Source organism: Polypterus senegalus, chromosome 8 (genome assembly GCF_016835505.1).
Source record: "Polypterus senegalus isolate Bchr_013 chromosome 8, ASM1683550v1, whole genome shotgun sequence".
In the NCBI taxonomy this organism is placed as follows: Eukaryota; Metazoa; Chordata; class Cladistia; order Polypteriformes; family Polypteridae; genus Polypterus; species Polypterus senegalus.
In genome coordinates, this window is record NC_053161.1 from 15831150 (window position 1) to 15856597 (window position 25448).

At 37.0% G+C, this 25448-nt stretch overlaps 1 protein-coding gene across 3 annotated transcripts in view; it reads right to left on the reverse strand.

Moving 5' to 3' along the window:
* Nucleotides 1–25448, reverse strand: part of LOC120533816 (UPF0606 protein KIAA1549-like) — a 209018-nt gene that overhangs the window by 76357 nt on the left and 107213 nt on the right. For all 3 annotated transcript variants that reach the window (XM_039760822.1, XM_039760823.1, XM_039760821.1), the window contains exons 6-8: nt 23774–23960; nt 21698–21757; nt 17055–17200 (exon numbers count right to left, since the gene is read on the reverse strand). In XM_039760822.1, the coding sequence (XP_039616756.1) occupies nt 17055–17200; nt 21698–21757; nt 23774–23960 (393 nt within the window). The remainder of the gene's footprint in view (nt 1–17054; nt 17201–21697; nt 21758–23773; nt 23961–25448) is intronic.

The following is a 25448-nucleotide window of genomic DNA, read 5'->3' on the forward strand; positions in this document are numbered from 1 at the left end:
AAAAGTTTAAACTGTGCTCCATGACAAGACAGAGATGACAGTTCTTTCTCATAATTAAAAGAATGCAAATATATCTTCTTCTCTTCGGGAGCAGAGAATTTCAGAGAGAGAGAGATTGCTCGCAAAGAAAAGCAAACAATCAAAAAATCAATACGTGTGCTTTTAAGTTTGCCACGGCATTTTTTAGAGGAGTGTCAGTATCTTCTAAGCAAACAGCCTCTGTGCAAACAGCCCCTCTGCTCACATCTCCTCGTCAGGCGCAGAGAACATCAGAGAGAGAGCAGAGATTAAAGCAAACAATCAAAAAATCAATAAGTGTGTTTTTGGAAGCACCGCGGTAAAGCGGCCGGCATTTCTTAGAGGTGCGTCTGTATGCACTAGGCAAACACCTTCTGTGCAAACAGCACCTCTGCTCACAGCCCCTCCGTCAGGCGCAGAGAATGTCAGAGAGGGTGAGAGAGAGGCAGAGACAAGCAAACAATCGAGCACCGCACGGGACGCATATCTTATAGCATTGAGGAGTTTTAGTTAATATGTAATACATGCTCTGATTGGGTAGCTTCTAAGCCATCCGCCAATAGCGTCCATTGTATGAAATCAACAGGGCAAACAAACTGAGGAAGCGTGTATCATAAATTAAAAGACCCATTGTCCGCAGAAATCCGCGAACCAGCGAAAAATCCGTGATATATATTTAGATGTGTTTACATTTAAAATCCGCGATGGAGTGAAGCCGCGAAAGTCGAAGCGCGATATAGCAAAGGATTACTGTAATTCATGTGGCCATCAGGGAAAAGTAGTGTTTCTTCCCAATGAAGAGGCGTATCCACAAGAATTAAAATATTTGTTATTTGATGAAAGTGAAATCCACATACGTGAGCAGCAGAGACGTGAAGTGGCTGGCGCATAGCGTAGGCTGGAGGGTTGGTGAGAGAAGCGAGCAGGGGGCAAAGCCCCCTAGTATTGATAAAAAAATGTAAAGTCAATGTTCAAGTTCATTAACTCTAATGGGTGGCTTATACATGTATCTGTTATGGATGGGCATGATAAATATTCAGTTCACTTGGTATTCTAAATACAAACTCAAAAAATCACATACAGTAGTATGTTTTGCAATACATGGCTCTAACTTCTATGCAGTTAGTGTCTTTTGAAAGGTGCTGCCTATATGTATGCTCTGCCTTCCACACAATTTTTCAGCGCAAAGTACTGAAGGCAGATTCTCCATACTTTTCTCTTGCACGTCCATCTGCACATTGTATTGCTGAACTTACGTTCCTTTGTTGTTTGCACTCAAGAATTCTGAGTGTTTTAATACAAATTATTGACAGCAGAGTGTTGATAAACAATATAAAAATTTACAGGAAGAACTGATATTTTATTTGCTACTTTACTGCATATGCACCTGGGGCCTCATGTATAAATGGTGCGTACGCACAAAAATGTTGTGTAAGAATGTTTCCACGTTCAAATCACGATGTTTAAAACCTAAACATGGTGTAAAGCTGCGCACATTTCCACGGTAGCTCATACCCTGTTATACGTAAGGTCTCTGCTCGGTTTTGCAGACTGGCGGCACTCAGCATCAAAGCAGTGCTACTATTCCTGTGTGGTTATCCTTTATTTTTTAGATCCACATCCCTGACGCGGCTTTATAAATACACTGAAATTAACCGCATATTGTTTATTAGTTTAATGCATGAGTGTAACTAACCTGTAAAAATATAATGGTCCACGGAATGGCCAAACTGTTCTAAATACCATAACTGCTTTAGCGTCGTTACTCTCACTGCATCTCGGATCCCACATCGGATCATCTTTTTCCATATTACTCTCACTGCACCACTCGGAGTATTTATAGCACTGTATCTGAGTGTGAATCACAGCTGTACATCAGCTGATCAGAAAGAGAATTATCAGTATACAGCATCAAGCACACGCCGTCTCAAAAAATGATATCTATTGAAATGCTCTCATATGACAAACGCTTCCGAGCCTTTCCTGTACTGACCTCGCAGTTCAGTAACAGTTTCATCCCAAGAACTCGAAACGCACTCAATCAGTCCATCAAGTGCTCCTTATAGAACTGTTAGTACTTATTAGTACAATAACCTCACTGTAAACTTGCACTACAGTTATAATATTGCGCAACCTGCGCCACTTTATAAAGCGCACATTTATATATGATGACGATATAATTTTTAAGGTGAAATGCAGAAAAATATGTTTATTATATTATACAGATAAAACTTTAACTACACGGTGCCGCAGCGCTAGCGAGCCGCTAAACGGCCGTTCATGGATTGTTCCTGCCTTGCGCTGTATTCTTGCTGGTGCTGACGCGACACTGGAAGGATAAAATAATTAAACACGTACTACAAAGATATTTCGATGTTCCTTAAAAGTTTTGAAGAATCGGCGCTCTAAGCTTACAGATGGCTCAACGTCTAATACAGAGCTGATTGTGTGGCGATTGGGTATTTGGAAAAAGAAAAGTAATGACAGGAATTGGAGGTTAGTACATTTGAAAGAGACAGTACTGCTACAATAAAGTATTTCATCTAAGGTAGCACACGGCGCAGCAAGCATCTTGCGTGAGACTTGAACAATCACTGTGCCACCGTGTTCCCATGTTTAACAACATGCTTTAACTCCTATCATCATGAAAATTACTGTATATCACGTATACATCTCAGTATTTTAAATATTCAGAGAGCTGTAATATCACAAATGTAATGGATTCTGTGTCCTGTCGGAGGAAGAGAAAGCCCAGAAGCATGTAGTGATTCACACACATAGAGCACATAGAAGATCAAATACAAAACAAAGCATTTAACGTGCTACTTTAGTTACGATGGGATTGAGAAACTAGTAAATTAAACAATTTTAAGATTAAGTTTATGATGTTCTACTTTAATGACAAAATAAACTACGTTATTTAAAAATGGAAATTTGGAGATTAAAGTTGACATATCATGCTTTTTCTCTACTGTGTGCCTTTTTTTTTTCTCTTTACCCTAATAAGCTTTCATATGACACTCAGACGGTGGGCTACAATGCGCCTTTTCATGCCGACTTTGATATCTGACAACTTCTTTTTTATTTCGGGCACTTTGCGACTTTGTGAACGTAAGCTTTCGAGTTTCTCTGACATGCTATATCAGTCGATCAGCTTCCTTTTGTTGTTTATACCACTGTGTAAACCAGAAAATACTATGTTTTTCTTTGCCTCCACTTGGTATTCGCTGAAATTCTTCTATTTTCCCTCTTGCTTTTGCCATTGCCTTTTCACAGAAGGCAGAGCTTAAGGGCTATTTATAATGATTTGCATATTTAAAAAGGCGTAATTCTGGGTGGAGTTGGGGCTGGACAGCAGGCGCGTGCACGTGCGTTACTTTTCATGCTGATCGAGATTTATGTAGTGGAAGAACGTAGAAGTTGGCGAACGCACAGATTTATGCATCTGGATTTTTCTGTGCGTACGCAAATTCCCGCTTTTGTGCTTTCGCCATGTTATAGTGTGAGTTCTACGCACGCCTTTATACATGAGGCCCCTGGTCTATCATGAGGAGAACACATTAGAACTACATATAGAGTGCTCAGGAATTGATTCAAAACTTTTCACTGAGTTATTATTGATTTACACTGTATTTTTTAGGTCCTATATTCTCCTAAGTAAGAATTTTGCATATATCCCTATTACAGGGATTTTGTTAATGGAAGTATGTCTGTTAATCCATCTAAATTAGGGTTTGCTGCAAATGTAATCAACCTGAATGTTATATATTTATCTAAATCAATTATATAAATTAAATGGAGCATTCAGTTAATGACTAAACTTCTCAGGACCATATTTTTCACATTAACTGCCTAAGGAAATGATGCTGAAACCATAGCCAACAGTTTATCATACGTATGCTAATTTTGTACCCAACTGAAAAATGCACCATGAGGTAGTTGATTGTAGTTCCATAATAAGGCTCTCATGGGGTACCACATCAAAGGTTTTTTTGAAATTCAAGGTAAATAATACGTTCTACACCTATCAAAATGGTCCTATTATTTTCTTTGAAATGAGAAGAAACTGGCAAGAAAAACAGAATACAAGAGTGTTAGTAATAGTTCAATAGTGGGAGATAACTGATCATAACTGTCTGATGGAGTTGTATTTTTGCATCATTGTAATGTCTTGTAATATACGCATTACAATGATATTTTGAAGGTAATGAATAAATTGGAAAAATGATCTGCAAGTTTGTACTTTTGAGTACATAAGAAGCATACCTGCAATGTGAATAGTCCAATCATCTGCTATAAGTAGGGTATACCAAACTAAAGTAGTGAATCTTCAGGCTGAATTTAAAGGTGAAGGCGCTAATTACAGTTCACAGTTAAATTGTACAAGCTCTGCTCCCTACAGTCTTCTTCTAATCTAGTCTACAGAACACAGACTGCAATCCATATCTGAGCATCAGCATTCAATAATATCAATAACAGTGCTTGGTGATTGCTGTTCAAGATGAATCTGCACCCCTCAGACTGAAAGGTCACCATGGAGGAGGACAAAGTAAACCAAAGTTAAGTGCACAGCTGGTATCACAACAAGTATCAAAACTATGTTTGTTTTTATCATTTTTCTTGCTTAAAATGACAAGAATACACTGTTTTGCAATATGTATGTGATCTTAAGACACAGCTCTATACATTTTAGGCTTGAAAAATTGACATATTTGGTAGGTTTAAGACTTTTTCTACCACCTATGGACCTGAATACCCTTTAGCAATTGCAAGAACAGACAAGGAATATTTTTAAATTTACAAAAAATGATTCCTTCAGAACACAATTTTAGGTGGCAGGTTAATACAGTATACACCATGACTATAAACACATTCTTTAATGTCTTGCTTATAAATGTTATGCCGTAGACTGGAAACAATAAAGATATTATTTAGACATTAAAGAAAAGACTTATATAAACACAACAGAAATCGAAAGAGAGATTAGAAAACATTGTATTTCTAATTTGTATAAAATGTACAGCGTGTATTACAAAATGTAAGGCTATAGGGCAGAAATGCTGTAATGATCCTGTGCACTGCCAATGACAGTACTATTCTTGCCTCCTTCTAATGTCAAATACAATTAGTTTACAATTAGTGAAAACTCTAAATTGTAATTAAGATCAGATATTAAGCCACATTACACTGTGAGACCTATTTTAGAAAAATAGGTGCACCTAGATAGATAGATAGATAGATAGATAGATAGATAGATAGATAGATAGACAGATACTTTATTAATCCCAAGGGGAAATTCACATAACCTATGACCATCTTGATGTTATTACATTGATCATTTGTACATACATAGCCTGTACTTTTCAAATGTCTGATTAGGAAAATGTAAATTCAACAAAGCCTTCAGTGGTGAAGTTGACTTCACATCTATAGAGGGTCCACCTAATTCAAAAATGCCCACAGCACACATGATTATCAGGAATCGCCTAATTAAGTAACCAGAGCTCTTACTATGGTGAGGAAAACAGACCAACTGAGAAAAGTAATACTCCCCATGGACATAATCCCAGTTCTTGCCAAGATTCAGCCACTTTCTTAATTGTTTAGCATATTATATTTTTGTTTTCCTTATGGTTTACTTATTTAATTTTCTGATAAATTAGCAAAGTACCCAGGAATTTCGTGGAAAAGTTGTCTGATTCAAATAGTATTATATTTCACCATTATAAAATTAACCCAGGCAGGTCACATCTTTCAAAACTCATTTACTTTGAAATTCAATTAAGGCTAATGTGGACCACATTATAGGTAATGTGGTACAGTGAGTACTTATGCCACTACATAATGTTTACACCAAGGTTATTATAGTTGTGCCTTTTTATATTAGTTTTTATTTCTATATTTTTTCTGACCTTACTTGGAAATTCAGTTTATTTTTAGTTTTCCTTAATCGTGTATTTTTAGTTTTAGTTTAGTTTTTATTTTACAAAGACATTTCTATTTAATTTTTATATATATTAGTTTCAGTAATAGTAATTATAGTATGGTTAAAGAGCTACTATAGAGTTTAGTTTTTGTGTCACAATGAGACAGAACTATACACTTAACGGGTTTGGATATAATATGAATTTAATGCTAGTGGAAGCTTGCTACACTACACAGCACACTTTACTATTTGGTTTGTTTTTGTCTTATAAAAACAAGCATAATCAAAACCAGGTACTGAAGATGAAGAATTTAAGACAATTTTATAATTTTTAAAATATTTTTATGTCATTTGTGCTGAACAAATCTGAGCTGACTGTTGGCACTTTTTTCTTTTCCTTTTATTGCCCAGAATGGGCCAATTTGTAATGAACGTTAGGTGAATTTTAAGGTTTGAGAGTTTTTTACTCTAAATGTCTACAGCACACAACATATCCCGCTCCAGTGACAAAGTGCTTATAATGAATGCCTTTAATATTTCATTCAAAAATCTCAAAACACTGGGCTTTATTTTCTACCAGTCATATTGATCTATGACTCCATCTCAGGCACAAACAATTTATAGACAGAATTTTGCACCTGCAGGCCTGGAAAGATATAAAAAAAATAAGAAAAGAGATTCTACTGTGTTCGGACAGGTGTGACCATGAAAATCACAGGGGTTAAGGAAGAACAGGACTCTTAGGCTTGAATGAGTGTGCAGACCCCACCTAGCTGTATTGAGGGAAACAAAGAAAAACAAGCATGTAGTGTGAAGGTTAGAGGCAGTGAGACTTAAAAAGCCCACCATAAGAACAGTAAACCCATAATGAGCAGAGCAAGAGCAGGTAATAAGAGTATGGGCATGCACAAAGTGACAGATACAGCATCTGAGATTAAGAATAATATATACATTATTGAAACCTGTTTATCCACAGCAGGATCACAGGAACCTGGAGCCTACCTAAGCAGGTTTGAATGTAAGGCAGGAAAAATCCCTGGTATGCAATATGTATGATAAGGCTGATGTTAAGAACAAAAAGAATATGATATTTCAACTACCTGTTTTGAGACAGAGAGAGAGGGAGAGAAACATTGAAAAAACAGATATTTTAAAGCATAATTCTGCTACTGTATTATTGTCACAATAGCAGGTATTTTGAGCTGTGAATATGAAATAAAAAAGATAAATAAACAAATATAGAATAAATACAAAAACAAATTAGTATGTTTAGCTTTTCACCACTTGGCAGACTCGCTTCCCCCACCTACCTGTAGTTCAGTAGAGACGTTGACAACTCAGGGATTTTACAAGGTTTGCATTGCTTCATTGTTAAACGATGTTTTTAAAGGAAAAGTGATTGGTCGGCAACAATATGCTGATCCTATATGATGGCCTTGTCAGTCTCTCGATCAGTGCCGTTTTATTTTAAAAAATCGGGAGTGGTCTCCCCTAGACTTTCTCGTGTACTCGGGTATGGGGATGGATATTTGAGAAGTAAACCGCAAAAACCATCAACAACAAATCAAATCAAATTAATAATATATATTCCAAATATTATAAAAGTCAAGTTGAATAAATTGGATTTAGCTGCATGAATAACAAAAAATGGAGTATGTGTTCACGTAAAGTACCACTTCTGGTTATTGGATTTGGTTCAAAAGTTAATACAGATCTACAATTCTGATGTAACAACCACATGCGAAATTTCATTCATCTATCTAGTTGCGTTTTTGAGATATCGTGTTTATACACACACGCACACACACACACACAAAGACGTAAATCCAAAAAACTGCATTTTCGGACTCGGGGAGTTCTAAAACGTCAAGATTCATCAAAATGTCAAAGTTGAATTTTTTCATGATTAGTACACTTTCTCTATACTTTGTGTTCTTCGAGTGCGAAGTGGCAGGTGAATTACTGTCAACAAAAAGCAGGCACCTGAGAAATAAACTGAAACGTTACTCACTCGTGATTTTTTTTTGTCCATACGATAAAGTTTTTCTTGAGCAGCACATTCCGATTTCAGGCGTTTGAAATACATTTTTATATACAAGTGCAAAGAAAGGCGACACGTAAATCTCTTTCTATTCCACACGCTTTAAGCGCGTATTCAGCTCGCTCTGTCACCGCAAATGCTGTGAGAACACCCGCTCTCCGTCACCAGCCGCCGTTCACCGGATGAATAGGTGCGGGCGGCTCGTGGTGGAAGGCTTTCAGTTTTAGAGTTATAAGTTATAAGGTTTAAAAACTAAGAGCAAGAAAATGAACTCAAACACAAAAACTTCAATTATGTTTAGTAAATTCTTAATTTATTTCAGTTAGTCTTTCCAGCTACTTTAATAGTTTCGTTTAGTTTTAGTTTTTCAATTCAGTTTTGTTAATTATTTTATTTCAGTTTAGTTTTCGTTAACTATAATAACCTTGGTTTACACCACACTGGGATGCCTTATGTTGTTTATGTCTTATGTTCCACAGTACAAGCAAAAAGCAGACTAGGTCGAACATTAGGTGGCAATATCCAAGGTCTCAGGAAAAAAGTAGCTATGAAAACCTTAGAATACCAAAGTAAATGAACACAAGTTACAGGGAAACAAAAAAAAAAAAAGAACAACATGGGGCTCAGCCAAAAACTGAGCACCACTTGATTTACATTTACAAAGTCCATGAAATCGTGAGATTAAGTAAATGCAGAAGATCTTTAAGTCTCTTTCTTCCTGTTTAATGTGTATAACACAAGTACAAACTTTTTAGGTCATGTATTGTAGTACAACAAATAATCAGGCTTTATAAAAATTGTTAAACTGTAGGCTTAAATAATTTTGTTAAATGCATCTAAAAATACTATAAGGTAAGATTCCCCTGAACAGGTCTAGGCATCTACATCAAGATATGTCCAGCTTAATCACCTCCTGCAACAGTTACCCTTTTATTTAAATGATTTTGTGTTTTCATTTGGTATAACTGTTTCTTCTCACATAATATGTTTTTGTTTTGCTGTAGTTTCTTGATTTCATTTTTATGATTTTTATATAAAAATATGTTTCCTATACATACAAATATCTTTTTAGTAATAAAATCATTAATTCACGGTATGCTTATACAGTATATCACAGTTGGAATTATATTTACAGTGTATGTACTGTATAAGTAATGGAGAAATTATTACCAAGGGGGGTTTAACCTTACCTTAAATGTTTAAAAAACATTAAGTGTATTTGCTACTGTGTGCATTTTTCCTGCATATCATTGTCAGTACACACCTATTGCTGCTCTGTTTTCCCTCAGTTAAACCGATTACAAGAACAGAAAATATATTTTCAACTCGGAAATTGAATTTTGCCACTATACAGTAACTAAATGAGACTTTTTTCTTTTTCTCTCAGTTGTAACATCTCTATTGCTATTTGTAGAACACATTAAGCTATAATTCTGTATGAAAATGTGCTATACAAATAGTTGTTGTGGTAGTAGTACAAAGTAGCATTGTCAGGTGCAACCAACATCCAACATGTCACTCTCCAGCACGATGATAAACAAGAATGTACTAAAATACAAAAGTTTATTTTACTTGCTAGAAAACACAGATGTGCTTACCTGATGTACTCCTTGACTCCTCTTTTTAAGCTCTCATTAACTGAATCTTGTGTAAAATTCTCTCAGAAAAACACCAGTAATCTTTAACCAAACATTTTTGTTATTGCTATTATTCTGGTCAACTTCTTAAGTTTTTCTAGGCTCAAGAACTATAGAGAGTAATAAAGCTAAACCTGTTAAAGCCCATCATCACTTTCAGACACAAGTGTCCCGGGAGCTTCCTGGGGACTCTATGCAGGTAGGAATGACTGAAAGTGAGACTGATGTGACGCTGGAGTTAACTGCCTTTCCCTTTACCCCTTTAGAACAGAGGAAGAAAATGAGAGGTGTGGTGTCACCACCTCACCTGAAGTCCTGTCTCTTTCAGTGCAGCTAGTATTTAAAACCACTAAACCACTTTATTTTATTTTGAAATATCAATCAATGTTGAATTCAAATGTTCTCTTATTCGCTAGCTAAGTGGAGTTCAGGAACACGGCCTGAAGCTGGTGAGTGAGTGAGGAAGGCCCCTCGCCCCATCCATCCCCCAGTGTGGATCTCGGATTTGTGTAAATAAATTGGTACCACAAGCGAACTCTGATACATAGCGAAATGAGAGAAGTTGCAAAATCAACTGGAAGTTCAAGCAAATTATAGAAAAAAACCCAATCTAAATTCGTTAAGTATGTAGTTCTCTCGTGAAAAGCGGACAGACATACAGACAGAGAGACATTGGATTTTATATATTATATATTAGTAAACCTTCAAAAAAATGTGCAGTTAAAGTCTCAAAAGCATTTCTGGAGCTTAGTAGAGCCAGATAACTATAAGAATCTTCACCAGTGGGCTCTGAAATTGTCTGCTTTGTTTGGGTCTCCATACCTCTGTGAGTCCGCCTTTTCTGACATGAATGTCATGAAATCAAAGTTCAATACAAGAATGACAGACGAACATTTAAATGACTCCATAAGAATGATCTTAAGTGGCTACACTCCACCATACACCTCTCTTGTTGATTCCAAGCAGTGCCAGTCATCTCACTAACTATAAAACACATCACACATGCAACTGGACATATGAATACTCTTGTGAAGTGAAACAGTGACATGTAACAAAACGACAAATGAATAAGTAATATCTGTGCATTTGTAATTGCATTGTTTTGTTTTGACAGCATTCATGTTTTAATTTAATAGTGTGACACTAGAAAATGCATACAGACATATAAAATATAAAATATTCTTGTGATGTTTTAATGCCAAATGTGAGTTGTGGACAGCAACATTTTGTAAATGTTTAGGCAAAACAAGCTTATTCAGGTTGTTTGGGTTGAAATAAGCTATGAGAATAAATATTAGAAAACATGAGTAGCTCTCGGCCATTTTCATTTTGTAAAAGTAGCACTCAGGGGAAAAAAGGTTGGAGACCCCTGCTCTAGATATTCAGTTTCTTTTTTCTTCAGTGTTTTTTTTTTTGAAGTAGCCCAATGTGAGTGTGTGTGCACGGAAATGGATCTGCCAAAGATTGGCACCCGGTCTGGGACTGATTTCTGTCTTGAAGCTCACAAACCTTTATTGCAAAAAACAGTTTTGAGAAATTGAGATGCATTTCAATAACTCAAAAGTTATTAAAAGATTTTGTCAGGTGATGAAGTGTGCTAAATAAGAATTTTCATGAATAAATGACAGCATCATGAGCACCAAAAAATGTCCATAAAGACAGCATACAGTACAAGACTTATCTTTCCTAGGGCATACTGTGCCAAGAAGCAATCTGACTCTACTTGCCTATAAAGTATTTAGCCTAGCAAAAAATGGCTGTATATTCAGAAAGGATTCTATTATAGTTTATTCAAATAATTTTATAATTAACTTACTTTTTCTAACATACAAATATCCATCCATTTTCTAACCCGCTGAATCCGAATACAGGGTCACGGGGGTCTGCTGGAGCCAATCCCAGCCAACACAGGGCACAAGGCAGGAACCAATCCTGGGCAGGGTGCCAACCCACCGCAGGACACACACAAACACACCCACACACCAAGCACACACTAGGGCCAATTTAGAATCGCCAATCCACCTAACCTGCATGTCTTTGGATTGTGGGAGGAAACCAGAGTGCCCGGAGGAAACCCACACAGACACGGGGAGAACATGCAAACTCCACGCAGGGAGGACCCGGGAAACAAACCCGGGTCTCCTAACTGCGATGCAGCAGCGCTACCACTGCGCCACCGTGCCGCCCTAACATACAAATAAAATAGTTTATTGCTTATCCAAAAACCTCACTATCTATGTTCTTGTGAATTGGGTCCAGCAATCTACATAGGTGAAACAGGAGGCAGCTTTCAGATTGTTTCTGGAAACATGTATAAGCTGTCAAGATCAAAGGCCTCACTAAGTCCACTGTGAAATGCTTTGTATCCCTTCACATACCCATGCTGATCTTTCTGTTTGTGTTCTTTCATTGGTTTTTAAAGGCACTTTTAAAGAAAAGAAAAAAACAGGAGAAGATTACCTTCTCAAATTTAGCTCACAAATTGCAATGCCATTGAACAACTGACTAACCTTTCTCCCTTAAAGGCTACCTTTCAAATCTGCTGTGCCTCTTTGATTCTTTCATCTCCCCTTGCTTTGTTCCTAAATTCCAATCTTATACATCTGTTTGTTTTCTTTTTTAGGCACATTCCTGATGAAGGCTAAGTACCTAAAAGGATGTGTCTCTAAATTTCTATCCGTATAAGCTTTACCTAATTCCCCTTTATCAATAAATCAGACAAGATAGCAATTTCTGTCTGTTGACTGCAGAGCTTCTGTTCACCTGATCAGCAATGTTGTGACAAAAAGAGCTGTGATCTAATATTCCAGGTGAATTGTTAACATTTATATCTAAAACACTGTAGGTATTGTAATTTTGGCAGCTCATAAATTAAAAAAAATAGCAATGTCAAAATTTACATTGCATGGCATGCTATGGCTCTTAAAACAAGGGCTACTGCCTAATAACAACTTAGCAAATGAAATTCACAACTGATTCCCATTACTGCCATAAACTACGATCGTAGAAGGCTTAATTTCCAACAATATATAAAACAGACTCATTTGCCATTGACTTTGCCTCTGCTGTGTTTTTTACTTGGAAGGTGCAGGAGCTGGCAGTCACCAGATCACCCATGCTGTAAAAGGATGGTTTCCCTTTCTGCTTGTATTTCTTAACAGTGACTGTTAGTGCATATGCATACCTAAATTTAACAGTGTACGTAGAAAAACACATCAAGAAATAAAATGTAAACTGAACAAAAAAAAATACAATCCAGCTTGTCAAGATCTACTTATTTTGATAAAATGTGTTAAAAACTGTAAAAAATGTATTAAATACCAAAAAGAAATCAAAGATGCTTGATCCTTTAATTGCTAATCATTTACAAGCTGAATGAAAAGCAATGCCTAAAATAACTTAAAACACACAAGCATATTTTTGAGTCAACGCAAATAGCACACTTAAATTTTTAATTGAATGATTTGTAAAATAATGAATGGACGGTTAAAACCTATTTTTCATGGAGCTCAATTACCATTTTCTAAAACAGCCTTAATTTATCATGTGATGAACTCCTGAAGTTTCTGATAATTGATATGCTGTCCTTACTTCTTTTTAATGCAAACAGCAGTTCAAACTGACATTTTTCAATCGAAACCTCCCAGTGGATAGACCCGTTGCCATCGTTACAAACCAATTGTCCCTTAATTATGCCACTGTGCAGGCAGGTGCTGGAAGAAGGCATAATGCATGCAATTCATTCAAAAGCTAGTAGAGCCCTGGCAGAAAAGAGATTTCAAGCGGAAACTAATAAATGAAAGGGTGATTTTAAAAGACCCTGCTTTAACAGTGTGTCTATACACAAGATATTTTTTAACATTCAGTTCATATTGTATCAAACTCCTCTGCACTACAAATTAAAGCACTACTAACATAACATTTCTGAACTTTAAAGGTGATGCTTATCTAATAACATTTACAGTAAGTCAAACAGGTGTTTGAAATAATAATAATTGTTATTTAGTGTATTTGGAACCTGTGTGACCTAAGACCACCAGCCTTCATTTATGTCATACAAGGTGCCTAACAGAGGCTGGCAGCAGGAAGGTCAAGCTACACTGAGGTAGGCAAATGGTTCTGCCTGGGTAAACTCAAAAATGTCTGGCAGCGAGAGACAGAGAAAGACAGAGAGAGTATAGTGTATTCATGGTTTACAGCAACATCAAAATCAATTCATAAATCCATCTATAACTAATAAAACACCTTTCAATGTAAGCTTCATGACAAAGTAAGAGGTTTACACTGCAGTGTAACACAGCTCAAGGCATTACAAGTGACATACTGTAGTAATATTAGCACTGATACAATTGATGGGGCAGGACTTTATTACTTTATTTGCAATGACATTTTTAATAAGCTTCTCCCTAAATTGGTTAAAATGTAAACAAATTTATGTTGTACGTCAGTTCAGGCTTGTTGCTGCTGTCCCCACAAAAAATGAGGATTAGGATGCACTTCAGACTCAGGCATCCTCCTCTGCCACACACACCTTTCAATTCACCTCCTACTTATCCCAGCTAGATGTTAGATGTGATCTCCAGCCACCAGTGGAGGTCTCAAATATGGGATTTTTATCATCTTTATGAATATTAAGTTGTCCTTTTATTATAGAAAACTTTTTTTCTAGCCCTGCAACTAGCTACCATACACAGATACAACACTGATAACTTTTCTGTCTTTACTTTATTCAATTTTGGATCATAAATGAGGAAAAAAGAAAAAAGTCAAATAGTTCATTTTTTAATTCTTGCCCAGCTGGGACACCTCGATAACAGAAGGACTAGGGGAAGGAGTGTACATGGGGTTAAAAGGGGTGACAGAGGGCAGCACCCCTGGTGTGCTTCAAGTGCCACAGGTTTAGAGCATGGAAGCTCAACTCTGCTGGGGCCCTTGGCCACCACCAGGGGGCACATGGAAAATGGTTCAGCTCTCCTCTGCAGGGCTACCACCACACCCACAAAGGCAGCCAGAAGGTGATTGTGGATCATCTGGATCACTTCTGGGTGCTCTATAAATGGGGACAGCTGCCACAACTCGGACAGCCAGAGTTGGGATGGGGTGGATGAAGCTTGCTGGTCAGGGAGCCGAGGCGGAAGGACTGAACGAGAGAGGAAGAAAAGGAAAAAGACTGTGCTTTATATTGTACTGTGTTGTGTAGTGGGAAGCAAAGGTGTAGCGCTTCCTCACTTAAAATAAATGGGTGCTGTGTGGCAAGTCTGGGCTCTGTGTCTGTTGTGTCCGGGTTTGGCGAGCTTTACGCCCCCTGGTGGTTCACAACATATTAAAATTTTTGAGGAAAGATAGAAAAATACTTGTAACACTTTGTGTAAATCTTTCCTACTGTGTGTGCATAACGGAGTGAATTGTGCAAAGGCCTAAACAAAGCAGAGCACAGCACGACACACACCATTGACTCCTTTACACTCAGTTAGACTTTGTTTCTCGTCTAAACAACACTGAACCCATGAAAGAAGTGTAGTATTAGATAAATGCACACATTAAATGAAATAGTTTCATGAGCAAAAAAATTTTCTCAAATGACATTTTACAAAGTTATGGCTAACCGACTGTACACATCTTGAATGTCAAATTTCTATTGAGGGGAATTCAAGAGCTATAGACTGGCTGTTAAGAGTGAAAAGTGTATGAAATAGAACAACTCTTTTATTTCAATCAGCTCATTATAAGAAAGTCTTTCTTGAAAAAAGTGGCCAGGCTAAAAGAAAAATGGGATGGAGACTTATCAGACATAAACACCTTGTTAAAATTAAGTTATACAGCAGTGATCATGGCAATAAAAAAAAAGAAAAATGCAAACGTATATTTTGAAACATAACCAGGTAATGGTTTTTACTTAATTTTATTTTTACTAAATTAGAACAACGCTATATGAAGACACAAACAATTCATTCATAAATAAAGCCAGTTCATCATATAAAGGATATATTAATAAACAATCAATACTTAAAACCCCAATTTTACCCAATGTGGAGAGCCATTTGATACCAAAAAAATAATTAAATTACTTATGCATGATTAAAACACCAGAAGCTAAACTGAAATGTAGGTAAGAGCCCAAGCAGACGTCTTTTAGAACAACTTTGATAAATTCTTGCCAAGTTTTGAAAAAGACTATGCACTATTCCATGAAAAAAACAATTCATTGTTTTTAGTACATTGTATTAATCCCGAAGGGAACTTGTCTTTTCGCAAGACATTTCACTGTTCCATGCAAATCAAATTTCATTTTTTCTGCTTTTAGATAAAATGCAATATTATTTTCCCATAAAGTTCTGAAACATTTTCATTTAAACAAAATCAGTCAGCATGATAACAATGAAGTGTAGGTGATCACTGAGTTTATCGCTACATAGTTTAATCCCATCCAATGTTACTCTGAACCCTGCTATAGAAGAATTAGGAATAATTGTAAAACACTATCTGAGAGGTAACCAACACATTCCCCAAAGTAGTCTTAAATTAGGGCATCAAAAGTCATCTTCTCCACATAAAAGAACAAATAGAACAAAAAGAATTTCAATAAATGTGTATGTGTAAGGTGTGGGAATGAAGATCTTTAGTATCTGTCTTGAGAAATAGGTAAGCAGAAGAAAGTAAACCTTGCCTTAATGGTGTGGAGTCATCACAAAAAAAAATCTCCAATAAGCAGCCTAAGTATTTGAGAAAAAAATAATACCAATTTGTGAAACAGATATAACAGAAGCTGGTTCATTATATAAGGCAAGAACAGAAGGAGTATGGTCATTAAGCAGTAAGAGAAACAAACAGATGATTTCTCATATATAGATAGCACTGTCCAGCTGGAAACACAACAATTCAGTGCTTCTGATTGTGCAGGTTGATATGACAGCCTTGTTATCGTGCATTTAAATTGACACAATACTTGTGTTTCAAAAAATTATACAAATGTTCTGTAGTTATAAACAGTAAGTCATTACTTTTGATAAATACTCTAATTTGTAGAATGGTATTTAAATAGGCACTTAATGGAACTCTGGAAGGCTACTGCTCAGGAAAGAATAGAGATTGTGTTAGGATGAACAGATTCATGCAGTACAAAGAGTAAAACTTATGTCTTACAGCAAATGACTACAAACCTTTAAATGTCACTGCTAAATAACAAATATATGCATGTCAATAACTTTCCTTTGTGGAAACCTAGACCGGTGTATTAAGGCGTTAAATTAAATGTGCATCATAAAACTGAAAACATCTATTAAGAATAAATTCATTGTGTAAAGCTGAAGACACTTTGAAAATGAAACATGCTCTAAAGTATAAAAATATGCTTAAATTATATTACTGAGACCTGTTAACTAAACAGAAATAGTTCAGAACGTATCTTTAATTTTCCATCTGTTCATTTTACCTGCACACTGTTGTTTCCAACACTTGTAGCACGCTTCCAGCGGCCAACTGGCAACAAAACTTCTTCGAGCAGCAAAGCCAACTTGCGTTCCATTTCTGCTTGAAATGTTTTCTCTAGAAGTCTGTGCTCAAGTACTCCAAGCAAAACTAGAAACAAAAGAGATGTGTGACTATCGCTTAAATAAGAAATAAAACAAATAGCAATGAATAGCAGTAATTCATTTCCTGAACTACAACATTTCTATACAAGGTTATGACAGACATCAGCCTATCCCCGCTGAACTGAGGTATAAGAACCAACTCCAGATGCACACATACTCACGCATATGAGTTCAATATAGTGTTGCCAATCAATCTAACATGCATATCATTGGAATGTGGAGGCAATCTAAATTACAAGAAGAAAACCAAGGAAAACATTTGAAGGACATGACAATAGCCAAGTCCGCAGTCAGCCAGAACTCCACATCCATGAATAAGCACTACTAAATACTTTCCTTCCATGCTGCCAATAACTAACTTAAACCTTTAACAAACACAACAACATAAGTACTCAAAAAGGTTAAATTAAAGTCAATTTTGGGGTCGGCACTATGGAAGAGTGAATAGTTAGCATTTTCTGTTCTGGTATTTAATTTTTCTCTCACATCCACAAAGAACCACTAATTATGTTAATTTCAAATTCCAAACTGTGAATGTGTGTCCTGTTCATGATTTTGTGCTGTTGGGATCGGCTCTGGCCCCAAACTACCCTGGAGAGTATACAGTGAAAATCATACCTCATAGATATGGGAGAGTTCTACAATATTAAGCAAGCTCAGACTATTTTGTGTCAGGGGACCATCCCCAGGAGTCTCCACATTTCAAAATAAAACACTAAACAGTCCAAGGAGGAGGACGAGGCTGAGAGAATGTGCTGATTACAGCTCGCTGCCATACCCACCACACAACGAACCACCTGGATTGGGACCCGAGTGCAGCCATGCAAGAGGTGACACTTCAGCACCACACTAGAACAGCCAATCCTGCCACCAACCCCCAAGTTTTCCCTGTTACGGTCCAAAGATATATTACAATTAAGCTAGTTTATAGGTTTATATTGTCAATGCCATTGCATGTACAGAATACAGTGAAATCCTTACTTGCATGTGTTAATCATCAGGCAACAAGCTTCCACTCTCCAGCACCATGATTACAGAGGATAACAACCTTACCTTGAAACTTCACTCTTGTTGTTCATTGCTTCAGTAGCTTTCAGTTCAATGCCTTAGTCACTAGTGGCAATACTACTAAACGATAATACACACTTAGTTTTGCTTCTATCAAACTATTCAATCTTTTTTCTAGTTTTTTAGAAGCAGCATCATTTCAGTTAAGTAAAGCCATTTATTTCAAACAAAAAGGCAGAACACAGAGATAGAGCATCCAAGACCTGCTGCCCCATCAGCCCTAAATCTATAGGTTGATGCTCTGCCTATGATGGGAGTGGTCATCAAACCCTCTAACTGACTTTCCATTCAATATGTGCAGTGCAATTCTGCACCACTATCTATAAAAGGCTTTATGCGAGTAGTCTTGAATGGCACTAGACTAGCAGCCCTTGAGTCTGCATTTGCTCACAAGAGTATGGAGCCACCTTGCCCTTTGAGCTGCCTGCCTTCAACAAATGACCAGAAGGCTTTTTATTGTCCCAGAGAAATTGTACTGACTTCTGTCTAATTGGTCTTACTCTTTCTGAGTGGTTCTTCCAGGGCATTCTCTGCTTGACTAATCTCAGGCGACAGGGCAGGGTGAAAATACAGCTTCTGGGCTGCATGTTCTTCACACTGGGTGGTACAGTGATACCTGACAGTCTGGAGTATTTCCTGAAAGTCTCTTACTAGTCCATAGTTGCCTGGCTGAATTTCTTCAAAGCCACCAATACTGTATGAATGGATTGACTAGCATGCCCCAGTTTATCAACTCCATTACATAGAAGTGCTTTCCTGTTCCCAGTGTGAAATTTTATTTAATGTCTTTTTCAGAAATATGGGGTGTATTTCACTAAAATCATATATCAATAAAGGATAAACAAAAATGATATAGAGTATTTATATAAACTAATAAACAGTTAAACAACCATTGCTTATTTGAGAGAACTGGTGTGGTACTGAGGTGTAGCCTGCTGCAAGGCAGCACTCGGATGGGGTGCCAACCAGGATCCTGTTTCTTCGTGTGGTGAGTGTGGCAACGTGCTGTACCAGTGCATGCTCCCCAACCTGACCTGACCTGACCTGGCTTATTTGAGACAGATTCAAAGTGTGAGATTTGATAGCCTACGCTCACCACAGTGTAGCATTAATAACCAGTCATAGCACTAAAGGACAAAGAAATGATAGTAACAGCTATTTATAAAGGCTTCATATCCCAAAATGTTATACTGTATTTTCGATTAACTGTCCATTGTTTAGACAAAAATTCTGCCATTTAGTTCTCAGTCACAAGACTACTCTGCCAATTAAAAAGAAAAAGCATGAAATCTGTTATTCATGCTTTCATGATAACATATCCTAAAGTACAATTAAGGGTTAAACTGCATACTTTAATGTGTATTAGGTAACCCAATATAATTCTGCTTTATGGTATTCTACATTTATTTATGCATGTATTGAGTAGTGCTTAGAACAAAATGAAAGATAATGTAAATTTAATAACAATAGGGAAATTGGGAGGTTGAGGGCACATTAGGAAATCAGCACAAATGAAAAAGCTTCTCATGAATATATAACCAGAGAAAAGCTGTATGGTATAAAGTGATATGTATGCTGTACATTTTTGCTGCCTTTTAAGATAATGCCAGGTGTTGTTACATTGTGCTTTGCAAATAAATCCCATCCACAAATAAACTATTATATAAAATGAACATGTTTTTCCATTTGGCGATTCTAAATTGGCCCTAGTGTGTGCTTGGTGTATGGGTGTGTTTGTGTGTGTCCTGCGGTGGGTTGGCACCCTGCCCGGGATTGGTTCCTGCCTTGTGCCCTGTGTTGGCTGGGATTGGCTCCAGCAGACCCCTGTGGCCCTGTGTTCGGATTCAGCGGGTTGGAAAATGGATGGACGGATGTTTTTCCATTTTTATTTTCCTCCCACATCCCAGAGACATGTGCCCAAGTAAGTATTTTGGTATATGCATTATTGAGCTTTTCAACGGATTGATACTCATCTAGAATTAGGCTCTGCTGTCTGGTTAGCAGCTTCAAGTTCCTCGGAGTAAACATCACCGAGGATCTCTTGTGGACCCTTCACATAGACACTGTGGTTAAGAAATCTCGCCAGCGGCTCTACTACCTGAGGAGGCTGAGGAAGTTTGGCATGAATGCCAACATCACCTCACACTTTTACAAGAGTGTGGTTGAGAGTCTGCTGACGGGCTGCATTACTGTCTGGTAAGGGGGCTGCTCTGCCAGCAGCCGAAAATCACTACAGAGAGTGGTGAAGGCAGCAAAGCACATCACAGGCAAGAGTCTCCCTGCCATTGAAATCATTTATCTCCATCGGTGCTTGCGTAAGACAAGCAGCATCATAAAGGACCACAATCATCCAGCACACCAGCTGTTCTCCTTGTTACCGTCTGGCTTCTTGGACTAAAAGACTTAAGAACAGTTTTTACCACCAGTCCATTCGACTCCTCAACAGCAACACCTGAACACTTACATACACTTACAGTACATTACACCTACACTGCATTACATCTACATTGCACTACTCACACACAAACTGTACCTGCATACACTCTGAATACTGAATGGAACGTGCATCTGCACTTTATGGAATATGCATCTGTACTTATAAAACATTATCTGTGCAATAACTGTCATTTGTACTTGCTGCTCATTCAACTCATATTGCTCTAATTTCTTTTTAAAATGTGCACATTTTATTTTATATAACTAGTATATTTTTAACTTATTTTTTTTATTATTTTTTTAATTATTTTTTAGCTTTATTGGATCTAGGCTGAGTGACTTGTTTTTTCGTCATACACATTTCATTGTATGTTGACCCTGTGTTAACCTATATATGACAAATAAACCTAAACCATTCCAAACCATGCTAGTGCTGTGGAGACAGGCTCCAGTTCCTAGTAGCCCTGAAATTGTAATAAGCAGACGAATTAAACAGAAAAAGTTGTAGGAAGTTTAAATACAAAGTAAATATATGTGAAAATAGCTAAAAAATATTTAAAAATGTTTAAACAGGAAAACTATTTTTCCTGTTTTCTGGTTATTAGCTGTTTTCTTGTCTTTTGACTTATTCAGGAGATTTCTGGCCAAGTTTTTTTTATTAATTTGTGTACAGGCTTTTGCCAGTACAATCATGTTTTCATTCCATCAAGATGGCCATTCTTAAAATGGATCCACTTTAAAGCATTCTGCTATAACACTTCATCAGCCATCTCATAAAATCAAAATCTGGTGCAGATGGTGGTAAGAGGCAGATGGTCATTACTGCTCACGGCCTACAATATGATAATATCAAGGTCCTTTTCATTAACATGGTAATATGAAAAGTATTTTAAATGTATCAGTTTAAAACAGGAAACAATGTACTGCAAATTATTTTAGTACAGAGTAAATGACTATAAAATAAAAGCAAAAAACTAACCTGTTCTGATCCATGAGAATCTCAGCAAGTGTGTCGTGTTAAGCTCTGGATAGTGAAATGCTGAACAATAAAAAAAAATTAAATCACACTTAATACAGAGTACACAAAATTTTACACATTGCAAAATCTTTTTGAAATATTTCATATTAAGAGGTGCCCTGAGATTAAATTGTACTGGACCATATTATGCATATTAACATTTAATGATACTATATTTATATTTTTCTCACTCAAATGTTATATGGGACCCATGTTCGCTTCCCGGGTCCTCCCTGCATAGAGTTTGCATGTTCTCCCCATGTCTGCGTGGGTTTCCTCTGGGTACTCCGGTTTCCTCCCACACTCCAAAGACATGCAGGTTAGGTGCATTGGTGATCCTAAATTGTTCCTGGTGTGTGCTTGGTGTGTGTGTGTGTGTGTGTGTGTGCCCTGCAATGGGCTGGTGCCCTGCCCAGGGTTTGTTTCCTGCCTTGTACCCTGTGTTGGCTGGGATTGTCTCCAGCAGACCCCCGTGACCCAGTAGTTAGGATATAGCGGGTTGGATAATGGATGGATGGATGTTATATGGATACAGCCCAGTGACAATCCAGAGGTGTAGTGTGAAAATGACCACGCAGAGTATACTGTATATATTTCTTTTGTTTTCTGGTATAAACAAACTGTGGAATGAGATTATTTAGAATCCACTGTAGATCTTATATTTCTTTCATAAAAGGTTGGGGGGGTTCCCAAGTTTTTAAATCTAAGTTAGCACATCCAAAAGGAGAAGCTGGGTTTAAATAAATTGCAGCATGCGGACAACAAAAACAAAATGAGAAGTAAATTCCTTAACTAATAAAATGCATTTCTAGGTTCAAAAGTTCTGGCTTCAGAAAACATGACATTCTTGTATTGAATATACCATATTTTTATGCCAAAAACTGAAAAGAAAATGTTGATATCCATCCATCCATCATCCAACTCACTATATCCTAACTATAGGGTTACGGGGGTCTGCTGGAGCCAATCCCAGCTAACATAGGGCGCAAGGCAGGAATCAAACCCCAGGCAGCGCGCCAGCCCACTGAAGGGCGCACACACACACACACACACACACCAAGCACATACCAGGGACAATTTAGAATTGCCAGTGCACCTAACTTGCATGTCTTTGGACTGTGGGAGGAAACCAGAGCACCCAGAGGAAACCCACGCAGACACGAGGAGAACATGCAAACTCCACGCAGGGAGCACCCAGGAAGCAAACCCAGGTCTCCTAACTGCAAGGCAGCAGCGCTAAACACTGTGCCACTGTGCCGCCCAAAAATTTCATATAATTCCTTTTTTATCACAGATATGTTTTCTGATCTAAGCAAGTGGTGTTTTTGGAGTATTCATGTAATGACAGGCCATATAAAGGAGGCTGCTGAGCCAATTGGACTATTCTTATGAGATGTCACAGCCAAGTAACACACCCACACATTAAACGTGGCATCATAGTGACCAAAATTCAGAATTACAAAGTAATGAATTCATCACCACATGATAGCCAAATTACAAAAATAATAACAATTTTAATATAATAAAATATTACAATTATTGTTTCAACTGCGATACTGCCTGCTTGATAAAAAAGTTGGCAAGGTGTTTGGGTAGTCCAGAGATTGCTTGTAATAAAACCAGCAAACAGTCTATGCAGTTGGCCACTCACATTAAAGGCCTGCTGTATCACACTGTCCTACTGAGGTTGAGAGCATGCACTGATACAGCACATTGCTGCACCCACCTCACTATGAACCCGTCCTACCTTCATAATAAATTTATTAAAAACACACACTTTTGCAATTTGTTATACAGTATATTGTTTTATATCCTTCATTTGGTATATTCACCTACTGTATGCATATTGATATGGACACCACACTGCTGGAAATTCATGACAGTACTGATGTCTTCATTTTGTTATATGTATGATTCCATTTTCTTAAAAAATAAAGTCACAAGCTACATCATTAACCTTAACCCTATAGTCTTGTATACCAAATATTTCAGTTAAGTAATTTCAAACATATACAGAAATCTCCACTAGAGACTTACGTTCAGCAATCTGTAGTACAGGATATCCCAGGTAGAAGCTAAACTCCACCATACTTAAATTTCTCAGTAAGTTGCTCACACGTGAGCCATTCAAAAATCCAAATGTATCTCGAATGGCAAAGGCAATGTCAACAGGGTGTCTTTGCAGCTTTTCCAAATATGATGCATTCATTGTTATATTTAATACCTACAATGATAAACAAAATATAGATCAACAAAATAATAAACACACTAGTAAATATTAGCAAAAAATACTTCATAACATAATAAGTATATCCTTCTTGTTAGAAGACTGTGATGGCTGAAAAAGCGGTTAGTGCTGCTATTTGAGTAATCCAGCATGCTGTACTCTCCCTTTGGCCGCGTGTTGTTTCCTCCAGGTAGTCTACTTTATGTAATCCCAAAGACATACATGTTATGGAAACTGGCATATGACTGGCTGGGGAAATTGCAGATTCAATTAGATACGAAAAATTCATATACTACAGCAAATATCGAGATGTTCAGCACTTTTATTTAACTTTAAACAACTACTTCTGAATGTTAAATAAATCCACAGAATTTCGAGCACTGTTTCTTATGAGCGAGAGGAAAAAATGGGGCAAGGATCAATGAGTAAAGAGTTTAGAACAGGTAGAGTTAGTGCTGCTATTTGCAAATGGTTTGGTTTTTCCCAGGATGACAGACAGATAACTACACTAACAAGTAACTCACATTATACTAGAATTCAAGAGCACAGTGTAAATCCTCATCTATTATTTAACACTGTCTCCATTACTAAAACGTTACAAGCAGAAAAACATAGCAGTCCTTGCAGTTTTCTTTTGTGTGAATTATTCAACATTTGTGCTTTCTGCTCTTAGACTGCATTGTGATACATTCAAATATAACTCAATGCCATGTTAAAATACTGAGGTGAAAACATTGCTACACCATATAAATAGAAGTTCCCTAATGGGAATTAACTGTTGAGATCATTTTCAAAGTGTTACACAAGCTACACCTCAAAAACTCACATTCAGTTGTTTTTACCTTTGTAGATTGAAGGAGAGTATAACTCAAAGTTCTTTAGCTTCATTGAGGGGAAAACACTGCTAAAGCACAACAGAACCTTACCATGTAGATCAGTTTCTTGTATATTTGCATGCCATGTGAATTCAGCTTCCTAATGAATATAATGGATATGGATATACAGGTATATTAAAGTGTTTTGTCTGTAAGCTCCCTTTAGCAACTCCTGTGAGCTTGTTTCATCGCTGACTTCTCCACATATCCTCACCTTTATTTGTCAGCTCACAGGCACCTGAGGAGCATGTCCCTCTCAGTTCTGGACCAAGAGGTGCTACACTACATTACGTTGGTGATAATCTGAGTCAGGTAAGATTATTGGAGGAAGTCACACATACAAATATATTATTTTGTCAGTGGAGGTTAGTCATAGTGTAATAACATATCAATTAATGAAATATAAATATATGTGATTTTATAATGCCAGATTTTAATAGGGATATATAGAATTACTTAACTGTTTGTTTAGACTAAAAGTGAAAGCAAAACTTTGCTGGGTAGTTGAAACGGCTCCATGTCCAACAAATATCACCACCCACCTCAGAATTTTAAGATTCTTTCTTGGTATCAGCCATGTAAACTACCTATTTATACCATCAAGAAATAA